We start from the raw sequence: 18,008 nt of genomic DNA on the forward strand, positions 1-18,008 counted from the left end.
TTCAGCCTCCACCCCTACCTAGGAGGGTCTCGGAGGGCGACCCGGCCCAGACGGCTTCCCCGCCCACAACGCGGGTCACGCAACGAAACGCAAGGGCTCAGCCGGACGCCGGCGGACTGTACCGCGCATCCACGCGGAGGGTCCAGCGCGGTGCCCAAGCTGCATCCTCCAGCCTCAGGGCCGCGTCCTCTGGGGGAGCTGCCCCGCCCGCCCCGAGCACGCCCCCGCGAGCGCGCATCCGCGTCCGGAGCACCAATCGGAGCGGGGCAGGCGGGCAGGCCCGCTCCCATAGGCCGCGCCCGCGCAGGCCTCTCGCGCTGCCTCCGCCACTGGGCAAGCTTGCTGTCAATCAGGGCGGAGTCGCAGCGGCCTCGACCAATGGCAGGAGGCGGCCGGGGATCGGCCTCCTCGGCCGCGCTGCTAGCCACCGCCTTCGGTCCGCGCAGGTTCCGCTGCTCCGCCCGCCCCGCAGCCGCGTCATGCCCCGCGCTGCCCGGCGCTAGAGCCCGCGGCCACCGCCCTCCCCGCCCGCAGCCGCGCCCACCGCCCAGAGCCAGAGGGATGGTGGTAGTCACGGGGCGGGAGCCAGACAGCCGTCGCCCTGACGGTGCCATGTCCAGCTCCGACGCCGAGGACGACTTTCTGGAGCCGGCCACGCCGACGGCCACGCAGGCGGGCCACGCGCTGCCGCTGCTGCCACAGGAGGTAGCGGACCCGGGCGGGGCGGGGCGGTGGGACAGGTGTAGGCAGGACCGACCTGGAGCCGGGTGGGGCGGGGACAGGTGCAGGGAGAACCGACCTGGGGAGGGGACAGGTGCAGGTAGGACCAACCTGGAGAGGGGACAGATTCACGCAGGACCGACCTGGGGAGGGAACAGGTGCAGGCAGGACCGACCTGGGGCGGGGCGAGGGAAGCAGGTGCAGAGGACCGACCTGGGGAAGGGATGGGTGCAGGCAGCACCGACCTGGGGAGGAGACAGGTGCAGGCAGGACCGACCTGGGGAGGGGTCAGGTGCAGGCTGGACTGAAAGGGGGGAACAGGTACAAGCAGGACCGACCTGGGGAGGTGACAGGTGCAGGCAAGACTGAAAGGGGGGGGGAGTGCAACAGGACCCACTTGGGTGGGCTGGGGCTGGGGCAGGGTTGGGGAACAGGTGCTGGCAGGGCCCACCTGAGAGAGCAGGGGCAACTGGAGCTTCCCTGCTCTCCTGCAAAGCCCACTGGGGTGTGGCAGGACAGGTGTGTCCCTACCCCTCCTTCCAACACCAGCTGGCCAGAGTCCACAGAGGCCGGGAGGTTGCATCCTAAGTTTGTGTCTGGAGTGGGATGGGTGAGCCAGCTCTTCCCAGGAGATGATGGGGTCTTCCAGAGAGCCAGGGAGGCTGCCCAGGGGCAGGCAGGGCTACCTGCAGGTGAGGAGCAGATGCAGGAAGAGAAGTCTCCCCCAGCAGCTGCGGTGCCCCTGCACTGTGGCTTCACTGGTTCTAATTGTGTGTACCATACTATCACTAAAGAGACCTTCAGGGGAAAGGGTAAGGAGGGTGGACCCTGAAGTCAGAGGCTAGGAGTATTGCTGGACACGGAGGGCTGGGCTGGGTGAGGCCCTGGGCTGCAAAGAGCATCTTAGAGCCCTGAATGCCTGGCATCTTGGAAACCTGTGAAGCAAGCAAAATTCTACACATACTCTCTGCAGCTGGGAAAAATAGCCAGCAGAGACATAGTTTTGTGCACTGTCATTGAGGAAATGGTGTGGCTTGAAGGAAAGGGCACAAGACCTACAGACTGGAGCGCCAGTGCTCCGAGTGAGCACCAAAACTGTGTTTTGATTACCTTTTTTTTTTTTTTTTTTTTTTTGAGACAGGATTTCACTTAAGTTGTCCAGGCTGGTCTTGAACTTGTGATCCTCCTGACTCCTCCTCCCCAATAACTGGGATTACAGGTGTGTGCCACCACACCCATCTACCTTTGTTTTATTTTGCTTTGTGGTTCTGGGATTGAACCCAGGGCCTCACACATCCTAGGCAAGCACTCTACTACTGAGCTGCATCCCAGCCCTCCATTACTGTTTTTCACAATGGTGCTGTAGCCCAGTGGTAGAGCATCTGCCTGGCAGGTGTAAGGCTCTGGGCTTGATTTCCCAGCACCCCCTACACACACACACACCTGGGGAGGAGACAGGTGCAGGCAAGACTTAGAGCCCTGAATGCCTGGCATCTTGGAAACCTGTGAAGACAAGCAAAATTCTACACATACTCTCTGCAGCTTTTTTTCATCTGTTTCAATTCTCATCCCTAACATCGAACAAATACATAGTTTGGTATCAAATATCCTTAGAAAAGATTAAAAGAGCTCCAGAAATATAAAGTATTATTATTCCAAAACAGTATTTGAGTCCTTGGTGTGCACATCCAATGGGTGAAGAAGGCTTGTAGAGGAAGCACCCTCTGGGTGCATGGGAGTCAGCACATACCTATACAATCTGCTTGTTTCCTTCCTTCCTCCATCTGTAAACCTCAGGTCTTCACTGTGAGCCGGGTCTTAGGTGTGTATCACGTCACATCTTTACATCCAACTTTATGTGACTGCTTGAATAGATGCACAGAGACTTTGAATAGAGCCAGGGAGACGCCACTGCACTGCCAGGATAGAACTCTAGTTGGCCTGGAGGAAGCCTTGGGGAAGTTAAAGGCCTGGCTTCTTTGCAGTTTGGTGGGAGCCACGGCAATTGAAGGCCGCCTGACGTTGTAGGGCTCTGAGTTTCCCAGAGCAAGTCTGTCTTTCTGTCCTCCCCAAGCCCTTGCCTCCCGGGCCTCAGGTGAACTGGGGACTGATCATCTCTTTCTGCAGAGTGAGTGGGACAGGAATGGAGCAAGGGAGGGACGAGGACTGGCTGGACCCTCAGCAGACATCTGCTGATCTCTGCTGCCGGCAGGCTGTCCCCTTGGTGAGCCGAGGTCTAGTGGAGCAGGTCAGCAGCGTGTTGTGCTGGGTGCTGAGGCAGGGCTGTGCGTGGAGTGGGGGTGAGTGTGCTGGGCAGAAGGGGCAGTGGAGCAGCCAGACCCACAGAGAAGGGACTTGGACAGGAGCCTTGAGAAGGACCTGCCTGGTGCCTGGAGTGGACCAGAAGAGGAGACCCACGGGTTGGCAACTTGGCAGGTCACCTCCATCCAAGGTCCTCTCTGCAGTGCACAGCCTGCACCTCCAGCTGGGGTGATTTCATTGACTAGTGGACAGAGGAAGAGCGGTCACAGAAGGCAGCGTGAGCCAGGGCAGGAGGACAACAAGCTGAGGAAGTGCAGGGAGGACAGGGAGGGCTTGGACTCTGAGAGCAGAGACCTGATTACGAGCTCCCAGGTGGGATGCAGGACTTAGCAACTGGAGGATGGAGGAGGAGGGAGGGGAAAGAGAGGACCGTCCAGACCAGGGCTCGGCTTGCAGAGGCTGAGCGGACAGGTGGCAGCAGCAGACCGAGCAGACTGCAGGTGGGAAGCCTACTTGCCCCCACTGCCTGAGGGCTCTGGTTGTTCCTTCCAGTTTCCTGAGGTTGTCCCCCTTAACATTGGAGGGGCTCACTTCACAACACGCCTGTCCACTCTGCGGCGTTACGAGGACACCATGCTGGCTGCCATGTTCAGCGGGCGACATTACATCCCCACAGACGCAGAGGGCCGGTACTTCATCGACCGAGATGGCACACACTTTGGGTACGTCTCCATCCACCGTCCACTTTGCAGTCCTGGCAAGTGAGTTACCTGGGCTCAAGTCTGGGGCCTCAGCATGGCACCAGGCACCTAGAGGGCAGGGGAGTAACATGCGCAGGTCTGGGGCCTCAGCATGGCACCTGGCACCTAGAGGGCAGGGGAGTAACGTGGGGTTGGTAAATGGGCTCATGCATTGGGGCAGAATTCTGAGTCGCTTTGCCAGTGGAGACAGGACAGCCAGAGAGATCCCAGCATCACACACCAGCTGGATGGGATGAAACACGGAAACTGGGCACCCAGGTGCACGCCTGAGGCAGAGGATCGTGAGTTCAAGGTCAGCCTCAGCAACTCAGCAAGACCCTGCCTCAACATATAAAAGGACTGGAGATGTGGCTCAGTGGTTAAGCCCCTGGCTGCAACACCCAGACCAAAACCAAAACAAAACAAATCCCATCTATCCTGTGCAGTCTGACTCCTGGGTAGTAGTCACCTGCCTGGAGAGGCCAGGTGTGATCTCACCGAGCACTGGGATCCTGGGCTCAGCGTGGCCATGTCATAAGACAGAGACAGCTGAGGTGAGGCTGATCGGCATGCCGTACCTGTTTGCCAAGAAAAGTCTTAAACAGACCAACCCTTTGTTCCTGTGATTTTAACACTAAAAGATGTGAACACTCAAGGGCAAAAAGAAAAGCCCTTCTGAAGGAAAGGCTTCATAAAGGTCCTAGGACTCTGCCTTAGTTTCTCTTGGTGACAGGAGGAGTTAGGGCTGCCTCATGGACTCTCAGGATCGAGGAGCTTTGGTGTGACCTCTGGCCAGGTGCTCTTCAGAGTATTTGGCTGGGATTTTTGTTCCTTCAGTGGAGTGGAGATGACTCAGAACCAGTGTGGTCCTTGACCTTGAAGCACGTGTCCAGGGAGGCAGACTGCACCACCGCACCTCTGTGCTGCCCGCACTGGGGGAAGGGTCACTTCTGTGCTCAGCAAGAAGCTTCTGGCCAATGATCTGCTTTGAAGCATCTGGGTGTCCCAGTGGGCTGTCAGCTGCCTCTGATGCTGGGAAAACAAAGTGTCACCTCACTCGTGGAACTATAAAAAGGTCTTTGTTTGCAGGTGGCACTCTCAGCTGGCCTTGCCCTGAGGTCTTGTTTCTCAGAGCGCCTGAAGGTTTGCTGAAGACCACCAAGAACCAGCTTTATTTTTTTTTTTTTTTTTTTTTTTTTTTTTTTTTTTTTTAATATTTATTTTTTAGTTCTCGGCGGACACAACATCTTTGTTGGTATGTGGTGCTGAGGATCGAACCCGGGCCGCACGCATGCCAGGCGAGCGCGCTACCGCTGAGCCACATCTCCAGCCAGCTTTATTTTTTTTAATTTATTTTTTTAAAGAGAGAGAGAGAGAATTTTTTTTAATATTTATTTTTTAGTTTTCGGCGGACACAACATCTTTGTTTGTATGTGGTGCTGAGGATCGAACCCAGGCCGCATGCATGCCAGGCGAGCGCGCTACCGCTTGAGCCACATCCCCAGCCCCCAAGGACCAGCTTTAGAAGGGGCTATGAGGAGGGGGTCGGGGTTCGACCCCAGGCCAAATGCCCACACCCAGGTGGCCATAGCTGGCATGTGCTAGACCCTGGCCAGGCCACAACAGGAGACAAGAAGTGGCAGCATGCCTGGGTTGTGGGCCCCAGTGGCCAGTGGTGCACCCTAAGCAGAGGTGTGCAGCTCCTGTTCCAGGACCCACAGAGGCTGCGCGGGTGCCTCCTGGGGCAGTCCCCATTGTGGTCAGCACAGGGCGCTGTGGTCTGCATACCTCCCAAGGCCTGGGCATTGTGGCTGTGGGCTGAGAGGCAGCCAGTCTGTGCCTCTGGCGCTGGTCTCTTGCAGCAGAGGTTTTCGGGACCTCCCTGGACCCCCAGGTCCTTTAGAACAGAGGTGGAGAGCACCATGCTGAGGCTGCCGAGAGGACTGCGTGAGCAGCAGTGGGCAGTGGCTGGCACCGACAGGTCTCCAGTGCTCACCAGCAGGCTGCACTGAGCTGCAAGCCAGTTCCCGAGGCCACCGCTGGGTCCTGGTTTGCCGGTCCCCTCCCATCCCGTCAGCAGTGGGGTGGAACACTCAGCACTAACTCAAAGAATCTGAAAACAGAGTTAGAAGGATGGAATTTTTTTGAAGAAAATATATGTGATTTTTTTTCAGTCCTGAGACCAGTTGGTCCCAACACTGGGGTCCGGCGTTTTGTTTCCTTGATGGTGGGGATGGGCACCAGGTGGCATGCCCAGGCCGAGCTGGTGGGAGTGTGAAGTGCGGCAGCCCCTGGGTGCCCGCCACTTCCCACAGGGCCCAGGAGAAGTTAACGCCTGTCACAGAGACCTCACCAGGAGGGTCTGTCATGCTCTGTGACAGTCAAAAGCGGGAGCTAGCCCCAGCACCCATCACCGGAGGATGGATGAATGGAGAGTAGTCATCACCTTCAGTGATGTGCCACTTAAATGAGGAGTGAAAGGAGCAGTGAGCAGGAGTAGACCCTCTGGGCAGCGCAGGTACATCTGAGAGCCAGTATGTCGGAGGGGGAGTAGCTAGGAGAGCTGCAGCCTGCCCTGTGAGTCTCAGGCCCACCCAGCCGACCTTGTAGGTGGGACTGACCTGGAAGGGCAGGGAGCCCCGGAGGTGAGTCATTCTGTACCTGGGTTTGGGTGGTGGTTGTGAGAATGTGTTGCCTGCTTACACCGGTAACTGGATTTTATAATCGAGATGGGTGCATTTGGGTGGGGGCTGCAGCTGGGTGGTAAGCTGGATGCCCCTCTCAGCCATCTTTCCTTCCTTCCTGCACCCGGGGACTTGCTTCAGTCGTGACCTTCCGTGTGACAGCCGTACATCAGTATGTGCATGTAAAGATCCTATCTTCTCACCGTACCTGTGAGCTCCTAATAAGGACAACAGTAACGATGACACTGACTAAGGCAACTAGTCACACCACTGGGAGTTTTCTGATGCTCTCGTGTCAGCGTGAGACGTTGCGAGGCGCTTTATTATTTTATTTTGCAAAAGTGGAGGTCAGGTTCACTTAACCACACGGCACTGCTGGCCTTGGTCCAGGCCCTGTGCCCCAGCCCAGGCTGGTGGGCTTCTGGCCAACCCTGTCCTCTCCCCGCTTAGGGACGTGCTGAACTTCCTGCGCTCGGGAGACCTGCCGCCCCGGGAGCGCGTGCGCGCTGTGCACAAGGAGGCCCAGTACTACGCCATCGGGCCGCTGCTGGAGCAGCTGGAGAACGTGCAGCCGCTCAAGGGCGAGAAGGTGCGCCAGGCCTTCCTGGGGCTCATGCCCTACTACAAAGGTGAGGGTCAAGGGCCCTGTCGGTCTGGGGCCCGGGATGGGGGGGTGGTCACAGGGCGCGGGTCAGTGCCTGGGTTTCGGGGGCCTGGGTTCCCGCCAGAGCAAGGGGGTCCGAGGTTCCATCCTCCCTGGGTGGTGCTGGAGACTCCAGCCCAGCTGAAGGGGCCGCTGGCTTGTGGGGCAGCGTGTTCGGAGGGCAGCCTCTGCCGCTGGCCCCCTATTGCTCGAGGAGCCCTGACCTTGTTCAGGCTTGTGCCAGTGGGCCCCCAGCCCCCTGCCCCAGCTCAGCCTCGTCCCGGCATCCCGCTGTCCGGGCGCTCCCTCGGCCCCTCCGCCCTGCCCATGACTGGTGCTGTTTTGCCCGTAGACCACCTGGAGCGGATCGTGGAGATCGCGCGGCTGCGGGCGGTGCAGCGCAAGGCACGCTTCGCCAAGCTCAAGGTCTGCGTCTTCAAGGAGGAAATGCCCATCACGCCCTACGAGTGTCCACTGCTCAATTCCCTACGCTTCGAGCGGAGTGAAAGTGATGGTCAGCTCTTTGAGCACCACTGTGAGGTGGATGTGTCCTTTGGGCCCTGGGAGGCCGTGGCGGACGTCTACGACCTGCTGCACTGCCTGGTCACGGACCTGGCGGCCCAGGGCCTCACGGTGGACCACCAGTGCATTGGGGTGTGCGACAAGCACCTGGTCAACCACTACTACTGCAAGCGCCCCATCTACGAGTTCAAGATCACCTGGTGGTGAGCAGCGAGGGAGGCCTGCCCCTCCTCGGTGGCTCTGCTGTCCCAGAATTCAGGGGCTGCAGCTGTCCCAGAACCCAAGGCAGGACCGAGTCCCAAGGCACAGCTTCTTGGGACAGGTGCAGCCTCAGGGCTAGTCTCAGGGCTTGTGGCCCTCAGGACAGGGACGGGTTTCCCATGCCTTTTCCTGGGCATGGCAGCCTGCACCTGTGGCTGGCCAGGTCCAGCCAGGGCTTAAGCAGGAGGTGGAGAGAGGTTCCAGTGAGGCTGCTGCCCGAGAGGCTGCTGCATGGGCATGAGGGTGCCCTCCTGGACCCAGGGCATCCATGTGGACCAGGTGTGTGGGCTCTGCCCTGCGCCTGCCCTGGCAGGGGGTGTGGAGACCTCCTCAGAACAGCTCCCTGCGCCTCTTGGAGATGTGGCCCTTGTTGCCAAAGCCACGTACCAGGACGGCCATAGGACAGCACCATGTTTACAGCAGGGCGTCTTCTCAGTATCGCGGGAGTGCAGCGGTTGGGACGCCTGACTTCTGCCAGCCAGAACACCCTGACACCCGTCCGGGTCCCTCACACTGAGCTGGAGGGGCCTTTCCAGACCCTATTCCTCTTCTTGCCGATGCCCTCCCCCAGAGTCTGCTCTGGAGAAGTGTCCAGGCCTGCCTCCCCCCCACCGTCGGCAGAGGAGGGCCCCCGGTGGCCTCTGCCACTTGTTTCCATGTCACTCTGTCTGCAGCTTGGGGCCCTAGCTGGGCAGTGGGCTCTCATCCTCTAGGGAGATCTGTGCAGCCCCCTGTAGGGCAGACATGTCCCCGCGTCGGGCTCCTTGCTGACAGTAGTGTCCTGGACAACTCGGGGTGACTCCAGAGGGAGAGATCTTATATGTGAAGAGTTGATGAGCCAGGACTGGGCTGCGCCTGTGGTCCCCGCTGCTCAGGAGGCTGGGGTGGGAGGACAACGTGAGGCCCAAGTTCAGTACCAGTCTGGCAACAGAGCAAGACCCTGTCTCAGAAAAACCAAGGGAGAGAGCATCATTGAGATCAGCCTCACTGCACTAAGTAGTCAATAAGAAGCTCAGGTGGAGGTGGCTACATCCTACTGAGGAAGAGAGGGCCGTGTCGGGACCCTGGCTAAGTCCTTCATCCTGATCCCAGTGGGAGGAGAGTCCAGGGAGTTCCCATCTCACTCCTGGGAGGGTGGGACGGTGGAGACTCGGTCTGAGAGGACAGGGCTGTCATTCCTGGTCCAAGACTCGCATTTCCTCTCATTCTCAAGAACACAGTCATCTGTTCCAAAGCCGACATCCCTGCAGTGACACCCTGCTCTGACAGGGAGGCCGTCCACTTGATGGGGCTTCCTGCTGCTCCTGTGCTCCTCTCTGAGGGACTGTAGCAGATGCTTCCAGAGGAGTGCCTGGTCTGGTGCCCCCCTGGGGCCCTTGGCTTCCTACCCAGCACCTCCAGGAGCATCAGGGAGCTCTGCTGTTGTCCTCCACACCTGCAGGATGGGAGAAAACTGGTCTGCCCAGGGTCACTTGTGCCCAGGAGCAGGTCCTAAAGGTGGCCCCGGGTTGCAGGGTGCTGGCCAAGGACACTGTCCCTCTGGCTCCTGCTGGAGATGCTCGTTTCCCCATTCTTCATGCTGTCCTCAGTGGTGAGTTCTCTGCCACTGCGGGGAGGGGAGGAGACAAGGCTCGGGGCAGGAAGACCGGCCGAGGGGACACTGGGCACCAGCCTGAGGCTCCTCCCTAGAAGTGGTCTCAGCCTCCTGTTGAGTCCAGCTGGCCTTGACCTCCTGGGCTCACACAATCCTGCTGCCTCAGCCCTCTGAGTGCTGGGACTTGCAGCAGTGCCCGTTGCACCTGCCCCCATCCTGTGCAGTGTCTGGGGGTGTCCTGAGTGCTGAGGCTTGTAGCAGTGCCCACTGCACCTGCCCCCTGTCCTGCTCAGTGTGGGGGGAGTCAGAAAAGACTTGTCAGAAGCATGTGGGTTTCTTTTTCTACAAACAACAAAAAAATCCTTTGTTTTCTTTTAATTAGTGACCTTTCTATTTTTTTGTGGCACAAGAACTTTGTTCATGATGAGGAGCATAATCATTGCAATTCTTCCCGTGGCTAGTGGAGCAGGTGTACCCAGATGTCCTCCTGTGCCCTCCACGCTCACGTCTGTCTACCTGCTCTGCCTCCTGGAGCACTTCCTAAGGCGAGTGAGGGAATTGGGGCCCAGCATGGCCTTCTCTTCTGAGAAGCTTGGGCCAGGTGACCATGCCGCTGGGTGATGGTGTGCAGTGGCCATCTGTGGAAGCCACGTCTCCCAGGCCATCCTTGTGACCTCAGGGGCCAGGAAGGATGGTTAGGAGAGCTCCCAGGGCCACCCAAGGCCCTCCACTAGAAGGAATGTGTGTCCATGGCTGAGGGGGTGGCCAGCCAGTGCCTGCCAAGGAGCTGCCCTTCCCTTCCACTTGGCAGGTGGAGGACAAGACCTTGTGGGGCAGCGCTAGCCATGACAAAATTCAACAAAAATGACTGAAGCAAAGCCACATTGAAACACCCCCGCCCCTCAACTGGCCACCCGGTGCCATGGGCTGCTAAGGGCTACCCCTCAGGCTGCTGTGACCTTCCTGTTTTGACACTTGCTGGAGGACAGAGCATGGGGTGAGGTCAGTGTCATTTCAGGGGTTGAGACAAAGCAGCTTGCAGTGCCTCCTCCAGGGGGAGTTGAGATGCTGCCTTCCTGTGTGCCTGCTGCCCACATGATTCTGGTGTAAGTGACTAGGCCTCTGGGGCACTGTTTTGCTGTTGCTCTTGTGTGAAGATGAAGCGCATCTCATGGTCCTTGAAAGAGAGAGGCTTTGCTGGGCACAGTAGAGCACACCTGCCCCCCTAGCAACTCAGGAGGCTGAGGCAGCAACTTACAAAGACCCTGTCTCAAAAAGTAAAAAGGGGTGGGGGTGTTGTTCAGCGGTAGAGCACCCCTGGGTTCAGTCCCCAGTGCCAACAGGAAAAAGGCTGGGCTAGAAAGGGCATTTCTTGGAATTCTGGAAGAAACCTACTACAGGGTGGGGAAGGTGGGAACAGCAGTGAACTCAGGAGCATGGCAGTGACCTGGATCCCTGTCTTCTGTACTGCGTTGGTGTCTGTGCCCCAAGGGGTGCTTCCGTGGGTGCTCATGGGCCTGCCCTAGCCTGTTTGTGCCTGGAGCCCCGGTGCCCTCCAATGGCTCCGAGGTCGAGAACTAGGACAGGGTGCTGTGCCTGTTTTCAGAGACTCACTCTCACCTTCCTCTGCCCCTCACTTGGCCAACAAATAAGGAGTTTCAGGTGCTGCACTAGGTGAACGGCTGAGCTCTGCCTGGTGGGAGGCAGGAGGCAGGGCCTGCGGAGACCCAGGGGTCTCTCCAGCCTCCTCCCCACAGCACACAGCTCTGGGCTTTGGCAAGAACCCCGGGGAAGATGTGCTCCAGGGTATAGTCCTCCCAGCCCACAGTGCTCCTTAAGGACATTCCTCCTAGTGTCACCACACACGTCCCCTGAGGGCAGAGCTGGGCACCTTCCTGGCCAGCACGCCTGTCAGGGTGCTCCTGGGGGTCACCCCCAGGGTCAGCTGCCATAGGTGAGGGCTGAGGTGCTGGGTGGCTCTGCCCCACAGCTGCGGCGCTGACCGCTCGGGTCATTGTGACTGGACAAGAGCCTGCATCACCCTTGCCACAGGCCCCTGGCCTGAGCCTTGGGCACACAGGGCAAGCCTCCCATGCGTGGGGGAGGACTTGCACAGTGCCATCCCCAGGAGTGGAGCCCTCCCACGGCAGCACCTTGTCCCCCTGAGGCTCAGGGCCATGCCCTGTCTACCTGAGAGTCTGTAAAGGGCACGTGTTCCGGGGGACAGCGTTAGACAGTGCCCCTAGGCCGGGTGTGTGGCACTCGCCTGTGGTCCCTGGTGCTGGGGGCTGAGGCAGGAGTCCAGGGCTAGCCCGGGCAACACAGCGAGGCCCTGACTGGAGCCCGAGGGGACAGATGGTGCCATGCAGCTGTACAGCAGCAGGCCCCACAGCAACATGTGGGCTGTCCGAGGGGAGGCCGCTGCCCTCCAACGGCCTCTGTGAAGGACTGCAGGTGGGGAGGAAGGCCTTGGCCTTCAGCCTGCTGCGCTTCGGGGGAAAGGGCAAGAGGAACCCAGCGGCCCAGGCGGACCCTGTCCATGGCCACCCCAAGTGCTGCCCTGAAGCCAGTCTCTGGTGCCCACCAAGGCTGCCCTCACATGCGAACAGGGGCATCTGGAGAGAAAGAAGGTGCCCGTTCACAGGGCTGTGGTGAGAAACCAGCCTGCTCCGGCCCTGTGCCGGGTCGCGTGCCCTGGAGTATGGTTTTGTCCCTGTGAAGGGCAGGGTGTCATCAAGAGCCTGTTTATCTGCAAAAAGGGAGAAACCGGTCCCCAGCCTAAGCCTTTCGGGTGAGGGATGCGTGTCCATTGGGAGGAGAAGGGCCCTGCCCTGGTCACCAGACTCCTGCAGGCCCCTCCCCAGCTGGCTGCGACCTGTGATTCAACTGGCCCAGCCGCGGCGAGGCCTTGGCTTCCTCTACTACCCGAACTTTGTGTCCTCTCTTCCTCGAGGGTACCTGGACATGATTTCTGTTTTTATTTTTTTTAATTTATTTTTATTATTTTTTTAATGTTTATTTTTTAGTTTTCGGCAGACACAACATCTTTGTTGGTATGTGGTGCTGAGGATAGAACTCGGGCTGCACGCATGCCAGGCGAGCACACTACCGCTTGAGCCACATCCCCAGCCCTGATTTCTGTTTTTAAACCATGACTTTAACCTTCACTTCTAAATGAAGTAGGTGTGTGAAGAGGAGGTGACTCTTGCTCTGAGCAGGAATGATCTGTGCCTTTTTTCCTTCCTCATTCATCTCTACAATGATCTTTTTCCTTTTTCTTTTTTTGTACTGAGGATTGAACCCAGGAGTGCTTAACCACTGAGCCACACCCACGTCCCTTTTCATCTTTTTTATTTTGAGACAGGGTCTCCCTAAGTTGCCAAGGCTGGCCTTGAACTTGTGATCCTCCTGCCTCTGCCTCCCAAGCTGTTGGGACTAGAAGAGTGCACCACCCATAGTGCAGGGTCTACAGAGATCTTACTAGCTGTAAGCTTCAGTACCTCACCTGCATCTGTACCCTGAGTCCAAGGGAAAACAGATGTTGTTACCATAAAGTCCTCACATTTGGGTTCTCTAGTAGGTCCACATTTTACTTCCTCCTCAGAAGTACTCACCCTCGCCAGCCCCGCACACAGTGGTAGTGAGGGCAGGGCTGGGAAGGGGCAGCTTGACCACTGGACTAAGGACTCCTTCCTCACGCTTACTCTGAGGAGTGACAGTGGGAATCCGGGGACTCTCCTGTAATAGCCAGCTTTCCTGTGACGAAGGCTGAGATAATTGGTTCACACTGAAAAAGGTTTCAGTCTGACCTGTTGGTCCTGGGCAGCACACCATGGCTTGAGGACTTGGTGGACTTCAGCTCATGCCTGGAAACAGAAGACAAGAAAGGACCAGGGTTCTGCAGTCACCCTAGGGGAAATATCCCAAGGACACACTTGGCACCGGCTCTTAGACTGCGTGCCAGCTTCCATAGTGCTAAGAGGGGCCCAGGAGACCCAGCCTCTGTCTCTGTCTTCCTCAGGTGGACTCTGGGCTGGGCTTGACCCGGGGCTCCGGCATCCCCTCCCAGCCTCCCACCAGCCTGTGACCACAGGTATGCTGCCTTTCCCGTCTTGATTGGCATGTCATAGTTGTACACATGGTGAGATTCCTTGCCACGTACTGGATGTGCCAGTGTGTACCTTAGCGAAGCTCTTGACACATGGCCTGTGGGGAACATTTATGGTCCACGCTGTAGTGTACCCCTGGCCGCTGCCCACCATGTGGAAAGAGGAGCACTCCAGCCACTGCAGGGAGGACTTGGGCCACCCACAAGTCCTGCCTGTAGCAGGGGTCCACGAGCAGGTCGTGATTTGCCCTTCCAGAAAACACAACTTCTAGAGAATTCTCTGTGTATTATACCTGATTTTTTTTTTCTGCACTGTATGATCTTGGCAGGTTTCTTTGCCAAGCAGATTTGGGAACAGGGCATTCATACTTAATCATCACTAAAATCAAGAAATAGAGGGGCTGCAGTTATGGCTCAGCGGTAGAGCACTCGCCTCGCACGTGCAAGGCCCTGGGTTCAATCTTCAGCACCACATATAAATAAATAAAATAAAGTTATTGTGTACAACTACAACTACAAAAAGTACATACTAAAAAAAAAGAAATAGAACCTCGGGGCTGGGACTGCAGCTCAGTGGCAGAGCGCCTGCTGCGCACATGTGAGGCACTGGGTTTGATCCTCAGCACCTCAAAAAAATAAAGATATTGTGTCTATGTGTAACTAAAAAAAAAAATTAAAAAGAAAGAAATAGAACCTCAAAGTACCACAAAAGGAGTTCCAGCCCCATGAAAAGAAACAAGGTGAAGGCTGGGGTGTGCTCAGTGGTGGACTGGCCTGGCGTCCTTCCCCAGCACCACAAAAGAGAAAAGGAGAGAAACAAGTTCAGAGTCCAGCAGGAGAAATGTCTGCCTTTGGCACTTTTGTAAAGGGGACGGGATGGAATCCTGATGAGATTTAAGTCCCTAGAAGGAGACAACCTCTGTAAATGCCTTTAGAGTCCAAGAGTCTTGATTTGACAACACGACCACCAACTGGGCCTCCGCTGCTCTGCCCCAGGGCCCAGCCCTGGGTACCTGCCCACTGTCCCTGCCTCACCAGGCGTCCCCGCCTCCCCTCTGCTCACCACGGTGCTGGGGGTGCCTGCCCCTTTCTCGGGCAGCTGACCTTGTCTTTTCATATCTGGCCTGTTGGGGTTTGGAGAGCATTTTCAGCCCTCTGAACAGCTGCAGGAGGGGATCCTACAAAATCTGCATCCCCGCGCATTAGGGATCCTGTAAAGTCCTCTAAGCTCCATGTTTTTCTCCACAGCAACGGGAGAGGCCAAGAGAAGCTAGCCACCCTCCCCCACCCCACGAAGGGGTAGTGGATCTAAACATTTTACCTGGAAACCCAGTTCACCAAGAGCTCTGAACAGGAATGTGACGTCCCCGAGGAGCCCACCACAGCACCACTGGCTGAAACAGGGGCCACCCTTTTACCCGATTGCCCAAGTTTATTCTGGAAAGTGCAGCTGTTTGGAAGTCTCCAGACAGGGAGGACAAGAAGTCCCTCCTCAGTGGTCCTCAGGAGTAGCCACACTGCTGTGGGCTGCACCCTCACCCAGAGGCTTCTGCTGTGGCCTGACTGATCTTTGTCCTCTCCTGCCTGTTGTCTGAAAACAACCATTCCATGTGTTCCCAGGTTATTTTACTGTTGAAGTCGGGAGGATCAATCAAGTCCCTGTTCCTCTGTGAAGCCAGAAGTGGAATGCAGTTTTGTCATCACACTGTTAGTGTGGACACTTGTAGTGACACATCTGTGAGCAGTCCCTGCCCTTCCTGTTGCAATGGCAATTCCAACCCTTGGTGGTGGCAGCACCCTGGGACAACCTGGACCTGGGGATTGAGACCCACAGGTGGAATTCCCAGACCATCCATCCAAGGTGGCTGCCGTGATAATGGGGGGACTGCGATGTGTGGGAGTGGTAGGCTGTCCTGGCGGCTGCGCCCTGTCTTAGGAAAAGGTTCGGCAGCTTTCCTTCTGCCCCAGGCCCACGCCACTGTGACACCGTAGGGCCCCTAGGAGACACAGCCTGGACAGCCTCTTCCTGGCTGAGGACAGCAGTCACGAGGGGGGTTTGGGGGACTGGAGCTTTCCTTTGAAGACGCCTCAGGGTCTTCCCAGGGCAGCTTGGAGCGAGGCCCGCAGTGGGGCTGGGCCACACTTCCCCAGCATTCAGCTCCGGGAGGTGCTCCGCGATGGCGCAGGACCCAGGACCTGGCCAGGCACTCCTGCTCCGACGCCCAGCTGCCTGGGGAGCGCCCTGCAGTGGCAGCTGTGCCAAGTATGGCCGCTGCCGGCCCGCAGCCAGCGCCCCAGTGGACGCCAGCGGCACTGCACCTGGGTCCCTAGAGGCAGCTGAACTCAGTGAGTGCGCCCTGCGCCGCCTCCTTCCACCCGCCCGAAACGGCGGGGGGCCTTCACCCGGCTCCTCATGCGCTCCTCAGGTGCAGTCTTGCCTTCACTGCACTTGGGGTCATTTGTATTATTCAGGAGAAAGGGCCGCGCAATAACTTGAACAATTTACATCTTTAAAGAACTGTTAACTCTAGTAGAAATGGAGTAAGTGGAGTAACTATAAAGAATATAGGACCGGGGACCGGCGGTGCGTGCCTGGGATTCCAGCATCTCAGAAGGCTGAGGCAGGAGGATTCCAAGTTAGAGGCCTATGCTGGTGTAATGCACACTACCTGTAATGCACACTAAACTTCCATCTCGATAGAGTCACTTGTATTACCTAGAATCCTAAACAACTGAAACCATAGGCATTGTTTAGCCAGCTTTTCACCACTGTGACAAAACACCCAAGACTATCAACTTATAAAGAGGAAAGGTTTATTTGGCTAATGGTTCCCGAGGGTTCAGTGAATGGTCACCAGGCTCTGTGCTCTGAGCTGTGGCAGCACAACTCATTACAGAGGGACCACTTGGTGGAGGTCAGCTGGGAACAGAGAGGGGAGGGGCTCCTAACAGCCCCCTCCTGGGGGGCCTAACCTCCTTCCTCTAGGCTGCACGCCCAGCGGAGCCTCAGGCTGGGACAGCCTTACCCGACGGAGCTTTGGGGCACCGCCAGCATGCAAGCTGAGTTGCCGGCCCGCGGTGGTCAGACAGGGGCAGGGCGGCTCTCCAGGCCTGCCCAGCCAGTCCCCTATCCCAGGCACTCAGGCCGTCCACTGCGTGCCTCACCCAGGAGGAGAAAGGCTGGGTCACGGTGGGGACATACTTCTGAGGGTTAAGAGGCTGCGCACTCTCGCGGGAGTTCTGGCCCTCTCCCTTCTGGCAAGCTGCGGGCAGGACCGGTCTCCGCTCTGGCGGAGACAGTTGGAGAAGGTGTGTAGTGTCATATTGTCATTAGTTTGTACTTGCGCCCCACACACCCAAGTGGGCCAGGGAAGGGGCTCAGCGGTGCAGCTCTTGTCTAATGGGCAAGGTCCTGGGTTCGAGTCCCAACATAAAAAAAATCTTTAAAAAATTGTGTTGTTTGTCCTATCAGTGAGTTATCAGAGGTTTTTATTTTATTTTTTCACCAGGGATGGAACCCAGGGGAGCTTAACCACTGAACCACATCCCAAGCCCTTTTTATTTTTTTATTTTGAGACAGGGTCTTGCTAAGTTGCTCAGAGCCTCACCAAGTTGCTGAGGCTAGCTTTGAACTTGAGATTCTCCTGCTTCAGCCTCCCAAGCCACAAACATTACAGGCATGTGCCACCATGCCCAGCTTATGTTTGTAATATAGGTAATGTGTTGATTATGTTTTGCAAATGTGGGTTACAAAAATTTCTTTTTGCAGTGCTGGGAATCAATCCCAGGGCCTTGTGCATGCTAGGTAAATATTCTATCACTGAGCTACAAATTCACCCCATTTTAAAATTTCATTTGAGATAGGGTCTAAGTTACCAGTTGGGCTGGAACTTGTGATCCTTGTCTCAGCCTCCCGAGTATCTGGGAATATAGGAATGCACCACCTCACCTGGCTAAAAAATTCGCCCATTTGAAGTTTATAATTCAGTGATTTTTAAGTGAGTCTACAGAGCTGTGCAACCATCACTACATTCCAGTTTGGACAATGCTGTCCCTCCCCCCAAGATGCCATATGTTCATTTACAGTTATTATTTCTGCCTCTGGCCACAGGTAACCCCCGATTTCTTTTCTTCTTTGTAGATTTACCTCTTCAGGACAGTACATGTAAAAGGGGTCATGTAATGAGAGGTCCTTTGTGAGTGTGACTTTGTCATTTGGCTCTGGGGATTGAACCTGGGGCATGTTACCACTGAGCTAAAACCCACTTCTCTTTTGAAAATTTGGAGACTGGGTCCTGCTAAGTTGCTGAGGCTGGCTGTGAACTTGTGATCCTCCTGCCTCAGCCTCCTGAGTCCCTGGGATTTCAGGTGTGCACCACCTCACCCAGCGACTCAGGAGCATCAGTATCGTGCTCCAGAGATTGGTTCTTGAAATAGTTTGTTCCTTTCTCATGTCCGTGTTTATCCATGGGGC

At 56.9% G+C, this 18,008-nt stretch overlaps 1 protein-coding gene across 1 annotated transcript; it reads left to right on the plus strand.

Annotated features, from left to right (window-relative positions):
• Nucleotides 1-463: 463 nt before the first annotated feature.
• Nucleotides 464-9,770, plus strand: Kctd7 (potassium channel tetramerization domain containing 7). Its single transcript, XM_026400352.2, has 4 exons — nt 464-705; nt 3,535-3,704; nt 6,857-7,035; nt 7,402-9,770. The coding sequence occupies exons 1-4, from the start codon at nt 562-564 to the stop codon at nt 7,776-7,778; spliced, it is 870 nt and encodes a 289-aa protein (XP_026256137.1). The 5' UTR covers nt 464-561; the 3' UTR covers nt 7,779-9,770.
• The last annotated feature ends 8,238 nt before the right edge of the window (nt 9,771-18,008 follow it).

The sequence above is a fragment of the Urocitellus parryii genome, chromosome 9 (assembly GCF_045843805.1).
Source record: "Urocitellus parryii isolate mUroPar1 chromosome 9, mUroPar1.hap1, whole genome shotgun sequence".
NCBI lineage: Eukaryota > Metazoa > Chordata > Mammalia > Rodentia > Sciuridae > Urocitellus > Urocitellus parryii.